A 24123-nucleotide genomic window follows, 5' to 3' on the forward strand; every position below is an offset into this window, starting at 1 on the left:
GTTAATTAAAAATAATCCTGTTACCGTGTGTACAAAAAGGATGTGAACAAATGGATGTAATAAATATGACAAAAAAAGTTTTGTTTTATTTATTTATTAAGAGCAAGAAAAAGCAGTACATGCACAGTTTTTCCACCAGGGACAATTTCATGTTAACAGATTGCTTTCTATTTTCATATCAACAGCATGTAGTGTAAAGAAAGCATTTGGACTACAGTTGGATGTATAGCTGAACGTACAAGTTTAAAAAGGAACACCCTGTATGATTTCAGATTATCAGAAGAATTGTAAATGATAGCACACCACCCACTCATGTTCAGGCTTTACTCTGACCTTTGGTTTGTTGCTTGGTAACTGTCATGTTCAGTGTGTCTAATTATGAACTAAAAAAAAGAGGTGCTGCGCACATAACATTGATGAAGGTGTGAACTGTTTCTTTGTGTTCATACCTCTGCGGGAACATTTCTAGGAAAGTTCCCCCAGAGTGTGGACCTATATAATGAGGTCCCGTGGGGACTTCCTACCACAGCTACAGTTATTCTTTTTTTATTTAACCTTTATTTAACTAGGCAAGTCAGTTAAGAACAAATTCTTATTTACAATGACGGCCTACCAAAAGGCAAAAGGCCTCCTGTGGGGACGGGGGCCTGGGATTTAAATAAATAAATACAATATAAATATAGGACAAAACACACAACACTACATAGAGACCTAAGACAACAACATAGCAAGGCAGCAACACATGACAACACAGCATGGTAGCAACACAACATAACAACATGGTACACACATTATTGGGTACAGATAACGGCACAAAGGGCAAGAAGGTAGAGACAACATTACATCACGTAAAGCAGCCACAACTGTCAGAAAGAGTGTCCATGATTGAGTCTTTGAATGATGAGATTGAGATAAAACTGTCCAGTTTGAGTGTTTGTTGCAGCTCGTTCCTGTCGCTAGTTGCAGCGAACTGAAAAGAGGAGCGAACCAGGGATGTATTTGCTTTGGGGACCTTTAACAGAATGTGACTGGTAGAACGGGTGTTGTATGTGGAGGATGAGGGCTGCAGTAGATATCTCAGATAGGGGGGAGTGAGGCCTAAGAGGGTTTTATAAATAAGCATCAACCAGTGGGTCTTGCAACAGATGTACGGAGATGACCAGTTTACAGAGGAGTATAGAGTGCAGTGATGTGTCCTATACAGGTGATGCATTGAGCTTTGCCTCCCCTAACTTCCCTTTCAAGTCTACGTACAGGTGTAATATGATGTGTTATCACACACAAAGATTCATAATTGACAACACTGTAGTGTACATTCAATTTCACAAAATCAACCTGGCACATGCTTCAGTCAATATTGACCTTATTGAGGCTCTGTGCAATAAAATAAAAAGATGGATTCAGTCATACTGTACCTAAATGGAGCAGGGATATTTTAAACATTACCACCAGTATACAGACTGGTTTTACATCCAGGATGTTAATGAAAAAGATAAGAGGAATTTTTTCTTAGAAAAAGGGTACATTTACAATGGCTGTAAACTTTTAAACAAAAACCACTGTATTGCCTCAAAATAAACCAGCAAACATTCAATCACAGCTTCCATATCCCAATGGCTTTCACAGTGTAGTCCCTCTGATCAACATAAACCAAACCCCTCAATGCTTTACAAACACTTTAACATCATAGTCCTGTTCCACTGTAGTCTCTGAGTCCCTCTGTCCTGTTGTTCCGAGTACCTTGCTCCTCCACTTGAAGGGCCACAGGGTGGGGGCCAGTTCACTGTGACAGCTCAGTTGGGGGTCATGCAGCAAGTTCCACATGAGCCAGATCTGTGGCACTGTCAGGCTGTGTACCACCATCAACTCCCTGTAGAAACAAGGGTCAAACACCTGGAGGTGGGGAGCAGCAGAGGGGCGCACAATGCCAAATGTACGAAAACCCTCATGGTGTGACGGTTTCACTCCAATTCTCTGTAAGCACATGCCTAAGAACACATCGTCGATAGGGAATAGTTCTACCTGCTGACAAGCTTCACTCAGCCGCCTGGCGGTGTGACCGGACATCACAAAGCCTCCCCCTCCAGCATATGACGGATACATAGTCTGGCCGTACACAAACTCAGGCACAAAGTACTTGCTGCTGTGTCGGCGGATGGGGTGGGCATGGTGGATGATGTCACCCACAAAGAGGTCCTTATCAGGCTTCTGACCCTTCACCATCTCCAGAATGTTCTCTATATTCACATAGACATCAGCGTCACCTTTGAAGATGAACTGGACATTGGAGCAGCTGTCATTCACCCACTGGAGGAAGTGGGTCTCTTTAAGTGTCAAGTTGAAAAATGTGTCATCAAAGTCCCAGAGGAGAATGTCCCCAAAGGTGTGGCTCTCGTAGGCAAGGAGCCGGTCCCATAAAGGCAGGGCGGTCTTGTTCCTGGGTACACCAAGGAGGAATACAGTCTTTACTGTCTGCCCATCCTGGAACACACCCTCTCTTCCCCAGGTGTGCCGCACTACCTGCCTCCTTTCAAAGTCTGCCACTACTGACTTGATAGCAATGAGCATGTAGGGCTCGCCTGAGCACTTCCCTAGCTGGTCCATCAGCAGTATGAAGTCCCGGTTGTCCTTATCCTTCAGGTAACCCTCAAAGTCAAAAGGTGGTCGTGTGGGTAAAACCGGAACAGCCTTTGTCCCCTCATCTTTCTTTGACTTAGATTTGGTCTTGGCCTGAGGTTTGGATTTAGACTGAAGTTTGGACTTGGGATGTGTCTGAGACTTAAAATGGGACTGATGCGCAGACTGGCACTTTGTCTTGTCTGGGGGCGTAGAAGGGACCCGTTCAGTTACATGGTTCTCTGGTGGGGGCCCTAAAAGAGCGCGGGAGCTTGTACAGCCCTGCTTTAAGTGCCAGGTGTCCCAGGTGGAAGTGAAGCCTTGATGGGCATACAACATTAGACAGAGTAGCCCCAGCATGAGCAGGGTGCACAGAACATATTTTATATGAATTCTCCTCATTGTGTCCCACTGAACCTATTTCCCTCTGATTTTATTTACCACTCTTTTCCCATTGATCTTTATTTTCCTCTCCCTCAGGATCTCAGAGATCAGAAAGCACCACACAGCATCCTGTGAGGATTTCATAATACTGATCATCCATGCAAAGGTTTTCTGGATTATTTCCAACCGGATTGTTTCCATTCATTGAGTCAACATAATGACAGGGAACAGTTATGACCCTGAGGTCCTGCCGATTTATTCTCCGTAACCCAACACTCTGCAATCTTGATGTTTCTCCTGCCGTATGTGAGGGCTTTTCCCTTAAGTCCATGACACTCATTTCATCCCATCTCATCAGCAGGCTCTGCTCCTTGATATGAAGATAAATCACATGAGAATTAAACATAAAAGGAGAGGAACAAAAGTACATTTTATATTTTACTTTTATATTTACAGTTATTTACATTGTATAATTTCTTTTCTGTTTTTCATTTAAGTTGTTATTAATAAATGATCTCTGCAGTTGCCATCATTCAAACTAATTTCCCCAAATTCCCAGAACTATTTGCAAGAACGTTTGCAAGGATCAATCTTCCTATAGCAGACAAGCCCCCTACGGTTTCCCGATTACGATTGAATTTAGGTTTAGGAGTGTTTTAATGATGCATATTTTGTACAACAGCCGAAGCTGTAACATGTGTTTACCAAAACAACATGCAGAGAGAACATTCACTAATTGCGTCTGAGGCATATGTCGATTCTGATACGCTCGCAAGAAAGGCAGCGCTGCTCTCGGATCAGTATTCTCCCTTTCAAATCTTACCTACAGATTAGCTCCTAGAGAGATATCACCTATGGCTAGAAATATTGCTGCAGCTTATTCTAATGCTTACCCTATAATAATGCACTAAATCAAGATTTGCCACATCATTGCGCACATGTTCCACATCATTAAATATATTGATGCAAAAATTACAGACAGTAACGTACAAATAGCTAAATAAAACTAAATTGAGTAAACATGACATTTATTTTAATATGATTTAAAAACAGCATATTGGTATATGTAGCCTACGTGGCTTGTTAGTAACAATTGCAAAGAAATTGGAAACCTTGTATTTGTAGTCACAGTCTCTTTAAAGTTATCGGTAGTCACAGAAAGACAAATAAACATCTGGATTTTGTTTAGCGGAGATCTTCTGTGTATAAAGTGAGGCGGAAGGACAAAAACACATCTAACGGACGACACACTTAGCTGTTCTACGAGTGGTCTGAGGCAGTCGTTAAATAACGAGCGTTTTCAAGAGTAACTTTACTGATGGATGGTTTTGGGAAACGGATTTGACGATGTTCCTACGAAAGTTCCAACGATGATTTTAGCCTTAAAATACGTTTGGGAAAACGGGCCCAGACCATCTACCAGTTGTCTACCATTCAAATGACACCTCAGAAGAAGCAATGGAAAAACGTGATTCCCTAAAAACACGCCACTTTCGATATAGCTACCACCGGAAGTGACATTTTCGTAGCAGGTTGGGAGAATTTATGAAGCTGGTTAGGAGAAATAACGTAGCAGGTTAGGATAATTAGGTTAAGGTTAGGACATTGGGTAAGGTTAGGGTTAGATAAAACACTCTCCTAACCTGCTACAAAAAGTCACTTCTGTAGCTGTGCTCCATCGAAGTGGGGTGTTTTTAGAATAAAATGTTCCAAAACATTTCGAAGATTGACATTCCTTCTTATAGGACGTAGCCGCAAATTCGCTTTAGGAGGGGGCCGTGTCGGATCTTATGTTAAACTGTACATTTTCCTAAATAGAAAAACATGTCCTATGTTCATTAGAACATAGTGTTCCTAACGTAATGTTCATATTAATATCCTTCATAAATGTAACTATTGGTTAACCATGCAGTTTATAACTTGCAAAAATGAATATTTGAACAAAACAACAAACCGTATTTTAAGCCAGCAAAACGGACATACATGCGTTTACCCTCAAAGGAATAATTGTGTTGCATATATTATATATCCTACCATGACGCATTACATTTAAATGTAATTGCCAGACTCTGTTGCATATTTGCATATCACAGGGAGCCCTATATTGAATAACCGCGTTTGTATTGTAATCAGTATACAGTATGTGTACAGAGTATCCTGCACATCAGTCATCATACTTACCAGGACAGATTAAAGTCACCAAAGCAATTATATAGCGCCACTGCCAAACCCGGGAACATCTGGTTTCTGTATGAAATCAGTCTCAGACTGTAGGAAAGCTGGGCTCCAACCTGGGTCCAACATAAACGAGGTTTAAAATTGAGAGAAAAACACATTAAATTAATACAGACGTACTTGGTTTGGAGGCTCTGTAAGGAGTTAACTTTTGGAGAAATGTGCAAAACTGGCACGACACCGTTTTAACTGTGTTCTTTACACTGGCCACGTGACACGTGTGGGAGTTGCTGGTTCAGCGGCGCTCCAGGTGCCAGCGCAGCAACTGGAGACAGACTCCCAAGAATTGAGGAAGGGGAAGGGGGCATAATGATGAGGACCTAGCATACTTATTTGTCCGACAATGTACTTTTATCGTGGTGATCCTTGCAATATGGGACTATATGTTCTTAAATGGCTGCAATTTAGGAGCAGGACTCACTTCGCATGGTGAGACAGACATGAAATACATTTATTTAACCGACAAGACTTGAATACAAATACTACAAAGAAAAACTCAAAACACAGAAAAATTAAGACAGTAATTTAATTTAGTTACATTTCTTTCTGCACACACATAATACAGTTCCATGTCTATTTACAATCTACAAAAAGTAAACATATATCTCACTCTGCTGGTCCCATTTAACATTCAAGGAGTATAGTTCTTTGGCTACAAAACAACATATACAAGTTGACAGTTACTCCCAACCACTGACTCCTCTAAAACATCACTGCTGCCCAATGGCACCTGGGGGTCCAGGTGAGGCCTGTTTCTTCTTTTGGCCTTGCCACTAGAGAACTAGTCTTTCTTCACTCATGTAAAGCCTCCCCCCGTTGCTCCCCCCAGACTGGCCTCTCAGGGATTCCAATCCCTTCAGGATTTCAGGCAACCACAGTGTGGTGCCCTCAGGAAGAGGCTGTGCCTGCTTTCATGATCTTGAACAGGACGTTGACATTGTTGTTTTTGATAGCGTCTCGGCAGGCTGTGATAACCTGATTCTTTGGCTTTCCCACTGAGAGAGACACATAGGCAGAGAGGTTAGCAGAGACCTGAAACCTTTAAAACACACATTAAATTCTCTTCAAACCTGATGCTTCACTAATCTCCGTCAACCCCTACTCACCTCTCAGTCTCCCTGCCCTCTGAATGGCCTGGTTGACAGACTTAAGGCAGGCGAGGAGAGCATTGTGATTGTTGGACCGGATCTTGTACTCATTGATCAGGTCTCTGTTCAGGTCATAGAGCTCAATGTAGCGCTTCTTCATGTTCCTTCTGTCAGGCACAAAGAAAGATGAAGGGATTAAAAAGAAAAACAGGTCATTATCACCTTATCGAGCCATGCAAAGGAATCCTACAGAAAAATCATGGAGGTGGTGGTTGGTGTGTTGTCACTCACATGTCACCCATGAGCCGTGCGTCCTCTGCCTGCACCAGCATGTTACGGATGTGATTAGAATGATCTGCTATGGCCGCCGTCAGCTTTTGGTGGACAGAGTGATAGTCATCTACCTGTTAAAACAAAATAGATTACAAAAATATGTTAGGCCTACCACACAAAATAATGAGAGAAATGGTTGGTAATGAGATAAATACTATTGGTGTGGAGGCTGAGGTGGGGAGTTTACCTCAGTTAGGGTCGTTCGCAGCTCCCCAAAGTATGTGGGGAAGTCTGCCTCTGCCTGTAGGTCCTCTATGGCCAGGAAGGAAGCCAGTGATTGGACTAGATCCCCTGCCAGGTCTATGTCGTCTGTGTTTAGTGTGATCTGATTGTGAAGAAAAGGGCAGGTGAAGGGTCCATTTTGAAATACTAGAGATATCCTGTGCACAGCGATACGTGTTAGGACATGTAGACATACCTCTCCACTAGTGCTTAGCATGCTGATGGTGAGTAGTCCTCCGCCACGTAGAGAGGTGAACGTCACGTCTGGGGTATCAATGCCATCTAGTAGAAGGAAGTTCTGGTTCAGCCACATGACCACCTAAAGACAGAGAATACAGCCATTTGATAGTGATAGTGACAGTAACATTACTATGGAGCAGAACGCCAGAAGGGCTCGGAAGTCGCCACAGGTGACAGCACATGAAAGTGTGTGTGTGTGTGTAAGAGTAAGTGAGAGAGAGCGACAGAGTTTGTGCTCACTCTCTGTGGCCTGTCGTTGATGGTGAAGGTAACTTTCCCAGTAGGTTGGGGGGCCTCAGGCTCAACATTAAGATCATACATGGAGAAGCGAGGCAGTTGACGTGTGATCTCAAAGACGTGGAACTGACTGCTGCAGGGAACAGAAGAAGCACAATCAAATGACAAAATAATGTTGTTGATTTTTATTGGACAGAGCTTCCACTGAAACTACAACGTTTGGATAATAAGAGTGAATTTCATTGGCAAATCAATACATTAACACATCTATGTAGAGGACACATCTATGTCTCTTTCATCATTGAAATATGTGTACCTGCTCTTGCCGCCAACAAAAGCTTTGATGTGTAGATCCACAGGGATATCTTTGGGGGGAATGATGGGAACACGGATAGAACCACATAGATTCTGGGCACTGGGATGTACCACATGACTTTCACCCTCAAAAATTCCCTCAGCGAAAATCAGCACGGCTCGAATTATGGTCTCTGTAGAAGGAATGCCAAGAGGTCAATACCCAGCCCACTTACCACAGTAAGCCACATCAAATCAAAATCAAATAACATCACATTACTGGTCGCATACACATATTTAGCAATGTTATTGCAGGTGTAGCGAAATGCTTGTGTTCCTAGCTCCAACAGTGCAGCAATAAATACACGAGGCTGCGCATTCTGGAATTATAGGACGGTGAGAGTCATTGGTTTCAATTTTATTTTTATTTTTCTTATTTCACCTTTATTTAACCAGGTAGGCTAGTTGAGAACAAGTTCTCATTTGCAACTGCGACCTGGCCAAGATAAAGCATAGCAGTGTGAACAGACAACAACACAGAGTTACACATGGAGTAAACAATAAACAAGTCAATAACATGGTAGAAAAAAGAGAATCTATATACAATGTGTGCAAAAGGCATGAGGTAGGCAATAAATCGAGTAATTACAATTTAGCAGATTAACACTGGAGTGATAAATCATCAGATGATCATGTGCAAGAAGAGATACTGGTGTGCAAAAGAGCAGAAAAGTAAATAAATAAAAGCAGTATGGGGGGTGAGGTAGGTAAATTGGGTGGGTAGTTTACAGATGGACTATGTACAGCTGCAGCGATCGGTTAGCTGCTCGGATAGCAGATTTTTAAAGTTGTTGAGGGAGATAAAAGTCTCCAACTTCAGAGATTTTTGCAATTCGTTCCAGTCGCAGGCAGCAGAGAACTGGAAGGAAAGGCATCCAAATGAGGTTTTGGCTTTAGGGATGATCAGTGAGATACACCTGCTGGAGCGCGTGCTACGGGTGGGTGTAGCCATCGTGACCAGTGAACTGAGATAAGGCGGCACTTTACCTAGCATAGCCTTGTAGATGACCTGGAGCCAGTGGGTCTGACGACGAACATGTAGCGAGGGCCAGCCGACTAGGGCATACAGGTTGCAGTGGTGGGTCGTATAAGGTGCTTTAGTAACAAAACGGATGGCACTGTGATAGACTGCATCCAGTTTGCTGAGTAGAGTATTGGAAGCTATTTTGTAGATGACATCGCCGAAGTCGAGGATCGGTAGGATAGTCAGTTTTACTAGGGTAAGTTTGGCGGCGTGAGTGAAGGAGGCTTTGTTGCGGAATAGAAAGCCGACTCTAGATTTGATTTTGGATTGGAGATGTTTGATATGAGTCTGGAAGGAGAGTTTGCAGTCTAGCCAGACACCTAGGTACTTATAGATGTCCACATATTCTAGGTCGGAACCGTCCAGGGTGGTGATGCTAGTCGGGCGTGCGGATGCAGGCAGCGAACGGTTGAAAAGCATGCATTTGGTTTTACTAGCGTTTAAGAGCAGTTGGAGGCCACGGAAGGAGTGTTGTATGGCATTGAAGCTCGTTTGGAGGTTTGATAGCACAGTGTCCAAGGAAGGGCCGGAAGTGTACAGAATGGTGTCGTCTGCATAGAGGTGGATCAGGGAATCGCCCGCAGCAAGAGCAATATCATTGATGTATACAGAGAAAAGAGTCGGCCCGAGAATTGAACCCTGTGGTACCCCCGTAGAGACTGCCAGAGGACCGGACAACATGCCCTCCGATTTGACACACTGAACTCTGTCTGCAAAGTAGTTGGTGAACCAGGCAAGGCAGTCATTAGAAAAACCGAGGCTACTGAGTCTGCCGATAAGAATATGGTGATTGACAGAGTCGAAAGCCTTGGCCAGGTCGATGAAGACGGCTGCACAGTAATGTCTTTTATCGATGGCGGTTATGACATCGTTTAGTACCTTGAGCGTGGCTGAGGTGCACCCGTGACCGGCTCGGAAACCGGATTGCACAGCGGAGAAGGTACGGTGGGATTCGAGATGGTCAGTGATCTGTTTGTTGACTTGGCTTTCGAAGACCTTAGATAGGCAGGGCAGGATGGATATAGGTCTGTAACAGTTTGGGTCCAGGGTGTCTCCCCCTTTGAAGAGGGGGATGACCGCGGCAGCTTTCCAATCCTTGGGGATCTCAGATGATACGAAGGAGAGGTTGAACAGGCTGGTAATAGGGGGTGCGACAATGGCGGCGGACAGTTTCAGAAATAGGGGGTCCAGATTGTCAAGCCCAGCTGATTTGTATGGGTCCAGGTTTTCCAGCTCTTTCAGAACATCTGCTATCTGGATATGGGTAAAGGAGAAGCTGGGGAGGCTTGGGCGAGTAGCAGCGGGGGGGGGGGGGGGGGGGGGCTGTTGGCCAAGGTTGGAGTCGCCAGGAGGAAGGCATGGCCAGCCATTGAGAAATGCTTGTTGAAGTTTTCGATTATCATGGACTTATCAGTGGTGACCGTGTTACCTAGCCTCAGTGAAGTGGGCAGCTGGGAGGAGGTGCTCTTGTTTTCCATGGACTTTACAGTATCCCAGAACTTTTTGGAGTTAGAGCTACAGGATGCAAATTTCTGCTTGAAAAAGCTGGCCTTTGCTTTCCTGACTGACTGCGTGTATTGGTTCCTGACTTCCCTGAACAGTTGCATATCGCGGGGGCTCTTCGATGCTATTGCAGTTTGCCACAGGATGTTTTTGTGCTGGTCGAGGGCAGTCAGGTCTGGAGTGAACCAAGGGCTATATCTGTTCTTGGTTCTGCATTTTTTGAACGGAGCATGCTTGTCTAATATGGTGAGGAAGTAACTTTTAAAGAATGACCAGGCATCCTCAACTGACGGGATGAGGTCAATATCCTTCCAGGGTACCCGGGCCAGGTCGATTAGAAAGGCCTGCTCGCAGAAGTGTTTTAGGGAGCGTTTGACAGTGATGAGGGGTGGTCGTTTGGCCGCGGACCCGTGGCGGATACAGGCAATGAGGCAGTGATCGCTGAGATCTTGATTGAAGACAGCAGAGGTGTATTTGGAGGGCAAGTTGGTCAGGATAATGTCTCTTAGTGTGCCCATGTTTACGGATTTAGGGTTGTACCTGGTGGGTTCCTTGATGATTTGTGTGAGATTGAGGGCATCAAGCTTAGATTGTAGGACTGCCGGGGTGTTAAGCATATCCCAGTTTAGGTCACCTAACAGAACAAACTCTGAAGCTAGATGGGGAGCGATCAATTCACAGATGGTGTCCAGGGCACAGCTGGGAGCTGAGGGGGGTCGGTAGCAGGCGGCAACAGTGAGAGACTTATTTCTGGAGAGATTAATTTTTAAAATTAGAAGTTCGAACTGTTTGGGCATAGACCTGGAAAGTATGTCAGAACTTTGCAGGCTATCTCTGCAGTAGATTGCAACTCCTCCCCCTTTGGCAGTTCTATCTTGACGGAAAGTGTTATAGTTGGGTATGGAAATCTCAGAATTTTTGGTGGCCTTCCTAAGCCAGGATTCGGACACGGCGAGGACATCAGGGTTGGCAGAGTGTGCTAAAGCGGTGAGTAAGGCAAACTTAGGGAGGAGGCTTCTGATGTTGACATGCATGAGGCCAAGGCTTTTTCGATCACAGAAGTCAACAAATGAGGGTGACTGGGGACATGCAGGGCCTGGGTTTACCTCCACATCACCCAAGGAACAGAAGAGTAGTAGGATGAGGGTGCGGCTAAAGGCTATCAAAACTGGTCGCCTAGAGCGTTGGGGACAAGGAATAAAAGGAGCAGATTTATGGGCGTGGTAGAATAGATTCTGGGCATAATGTGCAGACCAGGGTATGGTGGGGCACGGGTACAGCGGAGGCAAGCCCAGGCACTGGGTGATGATAAGAGAGGTTGTATCTCTGGACATGCTGGTCTCAATGGGTGAGGTCACCGCATGTGTGGGGGGTGGGACAAAGGAGGTATCAGAGGTACGGAGAGTGGAACTACGGGGTCCATTGCAAACCAAAACAATGATAACTAGCCTGAACAACAGTATGCAAGGCATATTGATATTTGAGGGAGACATGCAATAAGGCGTAAAGTGATTGCAGGTCTTGATTGGGAGAGCTAGCTAAAACAACAGGTGATATAACAGCAGCTAGTCAGCTAACACAGCAACAGTAGGTAAAAATGGCGACGGCTAGGCAGAGAGGGTCGGATTAACTACACACAGATCCTGAGTTAAAGCACAGAGCCGACAGATAAAACACAAATAAACGGAATGGAGTACCGTGAATTAATGGACAGTCAAGCAGGCATCAGCTATGTAGCCAAGTGATCATAGTGTCCAGGGGGCAGCCGTAGATGGAGCAGTGAGGCCTCCACTAAGCTAACCCGCGGTGTTTAAAGTTAGTAGCCCGGGGGGAGGTCTGCTCAGACGGAGGGGGTCTGCTCAGACGGAGGCCAGTTGAGGGCACAGCGGATGGGCTATTCGTCTGCAGACCAGACGTGGTCGTGTCGACAGAGAATCCAAGCCGGATGGCGATGGCGAAAGAGAGGTTGTCTGTTCAGATAGCAGCCGATATGCTCAAGACAGCTAACGATTAGCGTGCCGCAGTTAGCATATGGGCGTTCAGGTTACGTCGCGATGGAGGGGCCAGTTGAATAACTCCCTCGGGCAGATAACGTCGGTATCCCAGTCGTGAAGGCCCGGTGGGGCTCCGCATCGGCAGTAAACGGGTCCGGCTAGGTGATTGTAGCCCAGGAGTGGCTGATGGAACTCTTCAGCTGGCTAGCTCCGGGATAATTGGTGTTTGCTCCGGAATTGATGTTAGCCAATAGTCACTCGGATAGCAGCTGGTTAGCTGCAAGATCCAGGTGTAAATGTCCAGAGCTTGCGGTAAAAATCCGGGGATATGGAGAGAAAAAAAGGTCAGGTATGCTCTGGTCTGAGTCGCGTTGTACAAAACTGGCAATAGTTTTCCGAGCTAAAGGATAGCTGATGAGCGCTAGCTGTGGTTAGCTGAACTACTAACGTTAGCTTGTGAGCTGGCTAACTTCTGGCTAGCTTCTGTTGTAGATTTCGGATACGGGGTGAATAATACCTTTGAGGAAAAAAAACAGATCCGCACCACATTTGGTGAGGTGGGTTGCAGGAGAGTGTTTTGAAGTTGAGTTTTTAAGAAGAAAAAAATATATATAAAAAGAAATGCGAAGAAAAATATATAAAATATATATACACGGGACAGGACGAGGACAAAGGACATCTGACTGCTACGCCATCTTGGATGTCCAATGTGGGACAGGCTGAGGTTTGGTCAGCTTGGTGAGTTTCTGAGTGGTTTTAGCTCTGTGTAAGTGAGCTGCTTACTGGGTATAGATGACAATGTAAATCTAGGGCATGAGTGTGTTAGTGGTCCGTGAAGATGGTAAGGAGGATATCTGTGTGGGGTGATGGTGTTTACCATTGGGCGTGGAGATGCTGAGCTCTATGTGTGACCTCTGGGACTCCGTGGCAGCTCTGACAGAGAGGACAGTCTGGAGCTGGGTATTGGCTGGTATCACCCCCATCTGGGTGTCCCGTTCTGAAGATCCTGGGACAGCCTGCTACAGAGCACGGTCACACAGAGGTATTTTACACTATGACACAAACACCATGAGTGTGTAGTCTGTACATAGTTAAGAGGCGGGAGGATCGTAGTGTTCTCCTCACAGTAACTGAGAAAGTTTGTGTTTGAATGTTGGTCTGGGGTGTAGGTGTATGCTTGTACGTGTGGGCTTTAGCATTATATTCTTATAATATTAACGTCAGAGAGTTTCAGCACATCTATGAATGTAAAAGTGTGTTTGTCTTTATCCTCATAGTTCTTTCTGTAAAAGTGTTTGTCAGTGTGTGTTCTTAGAAACCTTGGCATTCTCCTCATAGTTGCGTAGTTCCAGTAGCAGGTTCTGCCTCCGCTGACTCAGCTCTCGGATCAGATCCTGCTCCACACTGGAGTCCATCAGGTTCCCCTTCATCTCCTTACTGGCAGGCAGGTAGCCACGCACTGACAACCAGCACACAACACATTGGATGTCACTTACTGAAAACATACACACAAATAAACAATATTCAATAGCTATGGTATTCCACATGTCTTTACCTTCTCCCTCCACAGAGGTACAGATGAGCTGTATCTGTCCATCCATGCGATAGTCCCCTTCCACCACTCCAGCCACAGAGGACGAGAAGTTGTCTTTGAAGATGACTTCACCTGTTCGATCGCTCCTTGCATCAATCTGTAAATGATGGTGAAGTCAAGGGGACTTACAACATTCCTTACACTTGGAGGAAAGGCTGGTGCCAAGTGCCAACCAGTTCCAGACAATGTGACAAAGTGAAGGATTAGAGAACTTTGGAAGACTCTCCTTAATTGGTGCTGTACTCATTTAAAAAAAAATAGGTGCTAAATTGATTAACGACTGACACATCAAGGTGGTTTACCTTTCCATTGGACCAGCCTGTGATGAGTTCTACAACACCGTCAGCGTTAAGGTCAAATGCATGGATGCTCATTGCATGGTTCTTAGACTGCAGGGAGAAGGGGGAACCTTTACTGGCACATCTTTAAACATAAAGCTAGTGCAAATGTAATATGCTTTGTGTAAAGTGACAGGGATGCATTTAGACAGAAAACGACCTAATATTCAGCCAATTCAAAACTTGTAGTACCTTGATTCTCCAGTAGCGGGCAGTGCGGTCATATACACCCACAGTGCCGTTGGCCAGAGCATAACCAAACCTGCTGCCATGCATATGACAGAGGGAGGTAACCGTCTGAATGACACAAAGAGAGAGCAATCAGCACACATCATCTCTTTGCTGACACACAATGTACTATAAACATCAAGATCATTACACATAATCAAATAGCATTAGAAACAACATGGCCTCATGTAAGATGAGCAATACCTCATTTTCAGGAATCTCAGACACAAGTTCGTCTTCTTTGAATACCCTAATGTCAAAGTCCTCTGATCCGACAAGAAGCTGTAAAGACCAGACAAAAAAACACAGTATATTACCCATTTTAGGATCTAGTATAGGCCTATCTATTTAAAAACACAACATCTGAAATTGTTGAGTTTCATATTGCAAAGTATTTGCTTTCATCTTTGGATAAAAAATGAAATGCAACACCTCATTTTTTCCATCACCAGTAAAATCACAGAGCACCAATGATCGCACATTATCCCCTGTGACCTGAAAATGAACCCATAGAAACAGACATCAACAGTTATCACTTTTCTATTGCGTAAAAGTATTTTTATTTCAATTTAATTTTTGCACAACAGTTCACATAATCAAGAGAGTAAGAGGAATGCGAGCCATACCGTCCAGAACTGGTCATTCCCCTCATAGTCAAATCCTTGCAAAGCGCAGTTTCCACCGATGATGGCGAGGGGGGACTCAATGTTCCCTAATTTCCCTAAAACAATGGCATTGGCCCCATCTGTCACCTATAGAGAATATGATGTGAAAAAGGACATTACATCTTCATTTGCAACTTTGTATTCAGTTAATGATGTAATGTAATACTGCTGCTACAACAGAATCATAAGGTTGTATTGATATGTTATAACATTGTGTCCAGTCCTTTGTACTGTCCTTGGCTCACCTCTCTGTAGAAGATGTCAGCATTGTCGTGTACGTCATAAGCCAGCAGGTTTGTCTGGGTGCCCACGAGGAGCGTGTCTCCAGTGGTGTTGGGTCCTAGTGTGCCAGCTGTCAGGCAGCTCACAGCCTGGTTGATATTGAGCAGAGAGATGTCCGAATCCTGGGCACTCTGACTCAGACGGTGGGCTGCCTGACGCTGGCCGCGTGTGTGAGGGTTATGGATGAACACCTGACGGAAGAGAGAAGATTGAATAACTTCACTGGAGTGCTATACTTCAATGCATACTTCATGCATACATGTAAATGGAGAAACTATCAAAGAGAACTGAGTGAGGCCATACCTTCCCTGCTTGTGTGGCTGCAGTGAGGCATGGGTGGATCCCATCAAACTTGCCCATTGTAACCATGCGAGGGTTGATTTTATGGTTCAGCTTGAGGGTGAATATAGGCACCAACATGGTGGCACAATCCTACAACAATAATAACCAATCATGGTACATATGGTGTGTGTGTGTGTGTATGTGTTCTGCTGGTTGCTTGTTTTGAGATGAATATGAAATCGAATCATTACTGCTGGAGAAACAAGGATGGTGTAACCCTCTTTCAATCTAGCAGATACTTGCAAACTACCCTAATGTTATAAACAGCTTACTCGTCACCCGCTGGGTGTCCCGTTACCTAGCAACACTGGGCAGCTTGTCAAAGCTTTTCATCTAGCTAATCCCTGTAGTTTGCTCTCTAGTTAGCTATGGTCATTGGCTCCTCATTATCTTCAAAAATGGCCAACATTAGATAAACAGATAACTACAAAGATAGTATAGCTATGACCAATTAAAATAATGTTAGTACTCGAGTGCAACATTTCAGTAATTCACTTTCCTAATCATGAAGAAATCCACGACTGGCACAAGACAGTCAGATTGATTGTAACTCATCACAGCTATCTACGTTAACGTTAGTTTACTAGCTAGCATGCTATCCACCATTTCCAGCTGCAACAAGACACGATATTTTTCAACAACATAAAAAGCATAGCATTTTACGCATATGAATGGAACATGTGATAATGTGAGATGATATCTTACCGAAGTCCTCGATGCTTAGCTGTCTTTAACTGTCAATGTTTATGGGTTAGCTAGCTACAAGCATGCTATGCTAACGTCCGAATACAAGGCAACAAGATGCTTTCCCTCTTGCAAATGACGTAACTTGTCACTCAAAACTTCTGAAGTTGCTGAGGGCGTTCGATTAATCTCGCCCAGGCGCTCGTGTAAGCGTGTTATACACCGCTTGAAAGTTGGTAGCAACCGGGCTGCCTCCCGCACATGAGCCAGGTGCCACGCATAAACACTGAGGGGGTTCGATTAATCTCACCCGGGGAGCCCGTGTATGCGTGTTCTGCACCAGATGAACGTTGATTGCGTTCGTTTTGGAACTGTGCCGCGTTCAACGAATCAGATAATCGGAAATTTCCGCGTTTCCTAATTCCGATTAGGATGTGAACGCAGTGATGTGAACGTGAAGTCAGCTCAAAACAAAGTGATTTAGGAGCACGTGGAGTAAATTTATTGTTCAAATTCATGATGATTGAAAGTGTTATAGCCTATATGCATAATTAATCTAGGACTACTTGCATGTTTCACATGCAAAAGTGATTGCTTTTGAGCTTTATTCCCAATTAAAACGAGTTAGAAAATTCAAACATTTATTTCATGGGAAAACGATGTTGTAGGCTTCTGAACGATACACCATGATGCCTTGTTGACAAAATGACAGAGCAATGAGCAGATTACTGTTCGATTTGAGAAAGGCGCTCCTCCCTCCCCGCTTTCGCCCGATGACGTGATGGGCCTTTGACGGTTCAACCTTGGCCAGCATAAAATAACTCCCTCACTTTATCGCGAGCATAACACTACACAGTACAAAGTGCTTTGAAGTAATCGTTGAATAAACAGGCTTCATTCAATGTTTCAAAAATAAGTAAAAAAAGGTTTTATTTATTTTTACTCCAAAAAATAAGTTCCTCACCGGGAAAACATGTATTATATTATATGTTTCTGTATTGACTATGATTCATATTATGGTAAAGTACATGCTTAACTTTAACAAAAGTTCATATATCTTAATTTTATATGATGAAATATGAAATATTTTTTTATGATAGACTATCCTTGTTGTAGGCCAATGACAGTTCTGGTAGCATCACTGTTTTCATTACGGTCGTTTGTAATTAATTGTAGCTGGTACTGTCAGTGACTATTTGTATAACATTGCACAGTGTTTGTGGTATGACACAGCTCAATTACCCAGGCAGGAGATTCTGGAAAAATACTAACACTCCGTCGACGAGCGCAAAGTGATTCATTCTCATTCGAATGTTGCTCACGACCGCTGCCCGTGTGCAAATAAGGGGAGCATGGACATGGAAGATCTCAACACAGCACCAATGACAGCAAATTCCCCCGGAAAAGTGACAAAAGAACAATTGCTCAACTGTTGTGTACCGTGTGCACTGCGCACAATAACGACGACTGTCCAGTCGAAAACCAGTCAACAATGTAGTGATTTATAGCCTAAATCGTCGTTTAAATCTATTTGTCATAAACACTATACATTCAAATTCTTCCCGACAAGTTTACATCTAGAATTACATACATTTTTCTCATTCTAATCTATAGTTTAGTAGTCCTAGATTAGATATGCCTATAGGCTATAACACTTTAAATCATCATGAATTTGAACAATAAATTTAGTGTGCCTGTAAAATAACAATATCTGGTAACTAAACGTTAACGAAAGTCCAGACCCAGTGGGTTATTTGAAGGCATTCATAAATAAATAAAATTCCTAATAAATGTTAGCATAGTAACATAATGGGTAGCCATATTTGAATTAATCAATTGTCAACATGCTATGTAGGCTATTGAAACAATAGGCTACTATTCCCTTGATGGGAATGTTTTCGCAGTAGATAATACACCGTGTGCAAGCTAGCCTATTAATGATCTGTCTGCGTGAACGCGCTACTCTGTTTTGCACACGGCACCTGTCTGCCCCGGACGATATAAAGTCGAAGTCTCGCTAGCTAGAAATTAAAAGCTGACAACACACCACTGACACCCAGCAAAACTACTACGATCCATTCGGATAAAGAAGGGAGCCCAAACTGGAAAATGGATCCTTGTGAATGCTCCAAAAGTAAGTTATCATATACATTGATCAATTTATCAAGAATATAGGCGATGGATACGCCTTAAGCGTATTTATTTCGAAAATCTTAACAGGTTAATAACCAACTACCTAACTCAACTGTTTATTTGTAGCTGGATCTTGCAACTGCGGTGGATCCTGCAAGTGCTCCAACTGCGCATGCACCAGTTGTAAGAAAGCAAGTAAGTGGTTATGTTATAAATCCAAATAGTGTTATTAGGCCAATAGTCTTTTTCTTATCGCTGGTGGCACTTTTTAAAGCCCCATGATTAGCCTAATTAACCTCAATTGCCTCATTAGTAGGCTACGCAATAGTCTTTGGTCATCACTAATCGATTATTTTTCGGCCCATCAGGTTGCTGTGACTGCTGTCCCTCCGGCTGCAGCAAGTGTGCCTCAGGCTGCGTGTGCAAGGGCAAGACTTGTGATACCAGCTGTTGTCAGTAAGGCCTGTGTATGACATCACAATGCAGTCCATTCCCTATGACTGAAGTTGTACCATCTTGAGCATAGATTTTGTACATTGTCAAATGTAAGGCAATAAATTGCATCTAACTTATTCAAGTTTCTTTGACTTACTTGAGTTGTTGGGCTATGGGACATAAATAAGAGGTCAATCATGTCTGCTCCAAAAAGAGCAATTGCTTGCTTCTGGGAAACCAGTTTTTCATTTTACTAAAATGTTTAAGTTGAGGCGCAAGATCGATCACCTTAACCAGCCAGCACAGCAGGTGGTGTGAGTTTACGACTACAAAGCGCAAGGTCTTATTGGAAAATGAGGCATGATCGCTGAGTGTTATAGTCCTTGGTGGAACCAGAACTCTTTGACATAAAAGCATTGCGGTAGCTATTGCTAAAGAATATCAAGATGCCGCAGCGCTATTCCAAGTGGGATGCACTGAGGGGTTCGTGCTGACTGTGACAGCCAGGTAAAGGGTGTCCTTGACTGCAAGAACAAGATGTCAAGTGGTGTATAAGGAGATGTATACCTAAAATACGGAGGGTGAGGTAGGTCGGAAGGGGGTGAGCTTGAGTCAGTTAAATGGGGGAGAGGGTTTGTTAAAGAATTGTAGAAAGTGTGAAATGGAAGTATTGGAGTTTTTTTTTGTTTGGATGGTTTTTTTGTTTGATTAAGTGGACCCTTGCCCTTCGGCTGATCTATTGTTTCAGTGTGGGTGTAAAGCGTTTGGTGCTATGGATTTGGTGTGGGTAACCAGAAGTGGTCTTGTGATTGTTTCTGCTGGTCAGAAGGCGCAGGCGCTCCAAATGGGTGCAAGAGATATAAATTGTTTCAAGAAAGGAGTGATTACTGGGGTAGCTGTGAAAGTTAACCAACCGAAGGGAAGATTCCTGGTGTTTGGTGAAACGAGTTCTGTTCTTTTGCGTTTTGATATTGAGTCTTTGCCCGACAACGTGCTTCTACACCTGCATTGCGTGCTGTTTGGGGTTTTAGGCTGGGTTTCTGTACAGCACTTCGAGATATTAGCTGATGTACGAAGGGCTATATAAAATACTTGGTTTGAATGTTATCCTGTACGAGCTTTTGCGCCGAATACATTACGTTACAGGTGTCAAGCTTATGGGCATGTGACAGAAGTGTGCTGAAGGGGAGACAAATGTGTAGCATTGGGGAAAGTAGTGGTAGGTGTTAATTGTAGGAGTGGAGAAATGGGGATCTGAAATGTCTGGTGAGCGGCAGGTTGAGGTTTCCAGGGTTAGAGTAGTGCAGAAGTTGTCATATGCTGAGGAAGATGGGTCAAGGGGGAGGGATACTGAGAGGAGTGGTGTGTAGTAGATCTGTACCAAGACAGAGCAATAGGACAAGTGATGTTTCAGTAAGATTGGATTTATAGCAATGGTTATCAATTGTACTGCAGGGATGGAACATAAGGTGCAGAAAATTGAGGTGGTGGCAGCTGCAGAGGTATTGGTGTGCAAGCTCTTGACGTCAGAATTACAGGATGTGTTAAGTGGTAGTGTACCATCCTTTCAAATCAAATTTTATTGGTCACATGCGTGTTTAGCAGATGTTATTGCGGGTGTAACGAAATGCTTGTGCGTCAAGCTCCGACAGGGCAGTAATATCTAACAAGTAAGATCTAACAGTTTCAGAACATATACCCAAAATACACATACATCTAAGGAATGGATTAAGAATATATTTATTGTATTTAACCTTTAACTACGCAAGTCAGTTGAGAACAAGTTTTTATTCACAATGACGGCCTAGGAACAGTAGGTTAACTGTCTTGTTCAGGGGCAGAATGACAGATTTTTACCTCGTCAGCTCGGGGATTCGATCTAGCAATCGTTTGCTAGATCGTTTGCTAGATCCAACTCTCTAAACACTAGGCTACCTGCCGCCCCTATACATATATACATACAGTGCAGTGAAAAAGATTTTTTTTTGCACATGTCACACTTAAATGTTTCAGATCAAATAAATTTAAATATTACACAAAGATAACCCAAGTAAACACAAAATGCAGTTTAAGTGAATTTATTAAGGGAAAAAAGCTATCTGAACCTTCATGGCCCTATGTGAAAAAGTAATTGCCCCCTAAACTTAACTCATTGTGCCACCCTCAGCAACAACTGCAATCAAGCATTTGCGATTATTGGCAATGAGTCTTTCACATCGCTGTGGAGGAATTTTGGCCCACTCTTTGCAGAATTGTTTTAATTCAGCCACATTGGAGGGTTTTTGAGCATGAACCGCCTTTAAGGTCACACCACAGCATCTCAATCAGATTCAAGTCTGGACTTTGACTAGGCCACTCAAACCATTTTGTTTTTTTTAAGCCATTCAGAGGTGGACTTGCTGGTGTGTTGTGGATCATTGTCCTGCTGCAGAACCCAAGTGCGCTTGAGGTCACGAACAGATGGCCGGACTTTCTCCTTCAGGATTTTTTGATAGAGAGCAGAATTCATGGTTCCATCAATCACAGCAAGTCGTCCAGGTCCTGATGCAACAAAGCAGCCCCAGACCATCACACTACCACCACCATATTTGACTGTTGGTATGTTCTTTTTCTGAAATACTGTGTTAATTTTATGCCAGATGTAACGGGACGCAAACCTTCCAAAAAGTTCAACTTTTGTCTCGTCAGTCCACAGAATATTTTCCCAAAAGTCTTGGGGATCATCAAGATGTTTTTTGCCAAAAGTGAGACGAGCCTTTGTTCTTTTTGGTCAGCAGTGGTTTTCGCCTTGGAACTCTGCCATGGATGCCATTTTTGCCTTATGGTTGAGTCATGAACACTGACCATAAGTGAGGCCTGCCGTTCTTTAGATGTTGTTGTGGGTTCTTTTGTGACCTCTTGGATGAGTCGTCGCTGCGCTCTTGGGGTAATTTTGGTAGGCCGGCCACTCCTGGGAAGGTTCACCACAGTTCCAAATTTTCTCCATTTGTGGATAATGGCTCTCACCGTGGTTCGCTGGAGTCCCAAAGCTTTAGAAATGGCTTTGTAACCCTTTCCAGACTGATAGATGTCAATTATTTGTTTCTCATCTGTTCCTGAATTTCTTTGGATTGCGGCATGATGTCTTGCTTTTTGAGATCTTTTGGCCTACTTCACTTTGTCAGACAGGTTCTATTTAAGTGATTATTTGATTCAACAGGTCTGGCAGTAATCAGGCCTGGGTGTGGCTAGGGAAATTGAACTCAGCTTTCCAAAAAATGTGATTAACCACAGTAAATTCATGATTTAACAAGGGGGGAAATTACTTTGTCACATAGGGCCATGATGGTTCGGATAGCTTTTTTCCCTTAATAAATAAAATTATCACTTAACTGCATTTTGTGTTTATTTGGGTTTACTTTGTGTAATATTAAAATGTTTGATCTGAGACATTTAAGTGTGACGTGCAAAAAAAAAAACTAAATCAGGAAGGGGGCAAATACTTTTTCACAGCACTGTATATGTCAGAGCGGCATTGGACTAAGACTCAGTGGCATAGTATAGAGTACAGTATATACATATGAGATGGGTGATGCAATATTTACAAACAAGTAAAGTGACTAAGATACCATAGAATAGTATAGATTACAGTTTACACATGAGATGAGTAATGCAAGATAGGAGACATTAAAGTGCCTAGTGTTTAATTAACTTAGTGGCTAGTGATTCCTAATCTATGTCTATAGGCAGCAGCCTCTGATGTGCTGGAGATGGCTGTTTAATAGTCAGTGGTGTAGTATAGAATACACTATATACATATGTAACAGCATAGCTTCCCTCCCTCTCCTCGCCCCTACCTGGGCTCGACCCAGGGACCCTCTGCACACAACTGACACCCACGAAGCATCATTACCAATCGCTCCACAAAAGCCGCGGCCCTTGCAGAGCAAGGGGAACAACTACTTCAAGGTCTCAGAACGAGTGATGTCACCGATGGAAACGCTATTAGTGCGCACACCGCTAACTAGCTAGCCATTTTACATAGGTTACACATATGAATTGGGTAATGCAATATGTAAACAATGTAAAAGTGACTAAGATACTGTATAATAGTGTGGAGTGCAGTTTATACATATGAGATGAGTAATCCTAGATACGGAACATTAAAGTGGCTAGTGATCCATTTCTAAAAGTGATCAGTGATTCCTAATCTGTCTACAGGCAGCCGCCTCTGATGTACTAATGATGGCTGTTTAGCAGTCGGATGGCCTTGAGGAAGAAGCTGTTTTTTACTCTCTCGGTCCCAGCTTTGATGCACCTGTACTGACCTCGCCTTCTGGATGATAGCGGGGTGAACAGGCAATGGCTCGGGTGGTTGATGTCCTTGATGATCTTTTTGGCCTTCCTATGGCATCGGGTGCTGTAGGTGTCCAGGAGGGTGGGAAGTTTTCCCTCAGTGATGCGTTGGGCAGATCGCAGCACCCTCTGGAGAGCTTTGTGGTTATGGGCGGTGCAGTTGCCCTACCAGGCAGTGATACAGCCAGACAGGATGCTCTCAATTGTGCATCTGTAAAAGTTTGAGGGTTTTAGGTGTTTAGACTCCTGAGATTGAGCCTTCTTCACCACATGGTCTGTGTGGGTGGACCATTTCAGTTTGTCAGTGATGTGTACGCCGAGGAACTTGAAGCTTCCACCTTGTCCACTGCGGTCCCATCGATGTGGATAGGGTGGTGCTCCCTCTGCTGTTTCCTGAAGTCCATGATCATCTCTTTAGTTTTCTTGATGTTGAGTGAGAGGTTATTTTCCTGGCACCACACTCCCAGAGCCCTCACCTCCTCCCTGTAGGCTGTCTCGTCGTTGTTGGTAATCAAGCCTACTACTGTTGTGTCGTCTGCAAACTTGATGATTGTGTTGTAAGTGTCCTTGGCCACACAGTCATGGGGAACAGGGAGTACAGGAGGAGCTGAGCACGCACCCTTGTGGGGCCCCAGTGTTGAGGATCAGCGAAGAGGTGTTTCCTACCTTCACCACCTGGGGGAGACCCGTCAGGAAGTCCAGGACCCAGTTGCACAGGGCGGGGTTCAGACCCAGGGTCTCGAGCTTGATGATGAGCTTGGAGGGTACTATGGTGTTGAAGGCTGAGCTATAGTCAATGAACAGCATTCTTACATAACCCCCTCTTGTTCAGATGGGACAGGGCAGTGTGATGGCGA

The 24123-nt window shown here is 43.9% G+C and overlaps 3 protein-coding genes across 5 annotated transcripts; 1 reads left to right on the forward strand and 2 right to left on the reverse strand.

Moving 5' to 3' along the window:
• Window positions 1-51: 51 nt before the first annotated feature.
• LOC129867109 (UDP-GlcNAc:betaGal beta-1,3-N-acetylglucosaminyltransferase 9-like) lies at window positions 52-5443 on the reverse strand. 2 transcript variants are annotated; one of them, XM_055940293.1, is made up of 2 exons: window positions 5182-5443; window positions 52-3370 (listed from the first exon to the last, which is right to left on the reverse strand). In XM_055940293.1, the coding sequence occupies exon 2, from the start codon at window positions 3016-3018 to the stop codon at window positions 1660-1662; it is 1359 nt and encodes a 452-aa protein (XP_055796268.1). In that variant the 5' UTR covers window positions 3019-3370; window positions 5182-5443; the 3' UTR covers window positions 52-1659. The 2 variants fall into 2 exon arrangements, with proteins under 2 accessions (XP_055796268.1, XP_055796267.1); XM_055940292.1 differs by lacking the exon at window positions 5182-5443 and adding an exon at window positions 4113-4515.
• A 304-nt stretch (window positions 5444-5747) lies between these two features.
• Window positions 5748-16672, reverse strand: LOC129867113 (Bardet-Biedl syndrome 2 protein homolog). Of its 2 annotated transcripts, none has more exons than XM_055940302.1 (18): window positions 16385-16672; window positions 15641-15769; window positions 15301-15528; window positions 15017-15142; window positions 14823-14885; window positions 14595-14672; window positions 14355-14459; window positions 14127-14213; window positions 13786-13921; window positions 13550-13689; window positions 13108-13249; window positions 7672-7843; window positions 7359-7485; window positions 7075-7197; window positions 6844-6981; window positions 6615-6727; window positions 6342-6490; window positions 5748-6230 (listed from the first exon to the last, which is right to left on the reverse strand). In XM_055940302.1, exons 2-18 carry the CDS (start codon window positions 15755-15757, stop codon window positions 6124-6126), a joined length of 2151 nt encoding a protein of 716 aa, XP_055796277.1. In that variant the 5' UTR covers window positions 15758-15769; window positions 16385-16672; the 3' UTR covers window positions 5748-6123. The 2 variants fall into 2 exon arrangements, with proteins under 2 accessions (XP_055796277.1, XP_055796275.1); XM_055940300.1 differs by having other exon boundaries at window positions 7359-7488.
• A 1707-nt stretch (window positions 16673-18379) lies between these two features.
• Window positions 18380-19068, forward strand: LOC129867116 (metallothionein A). The gene is made up of 3 exons (XM_055940305.1): window positions 18380-18497; window positions 18623-18691; window positions 18865-19068. The coding sequence occupies exons 1-3, from the start codon at window positions 18473-18475 to the stop codon at window positions 18954-18956; spliced, it is 186 nt and encodes a 61-aa protein (XP_055796280.1). The 5' UTR covers window positions 18380-18472; the 3' UTR covers window positions 18957-19068.
• Window positions 19069-24123: the final 5055 nt, after the last annotated feature.

This window comes from Salvelinus fontinalis, chromosome 12 (assembly GCF_029448725.1).
Source record: "Salvelinus fontinalis isolate EN_2023a chromosome 12, ASM2944872v1, whole genome shotgun sequence".
NCBI lineage: Eukaryota > Metazoa > Chordata > Actinopteri > Salmoniformes > Salmonidae > Salvelinus > Salvelinus fontinalis.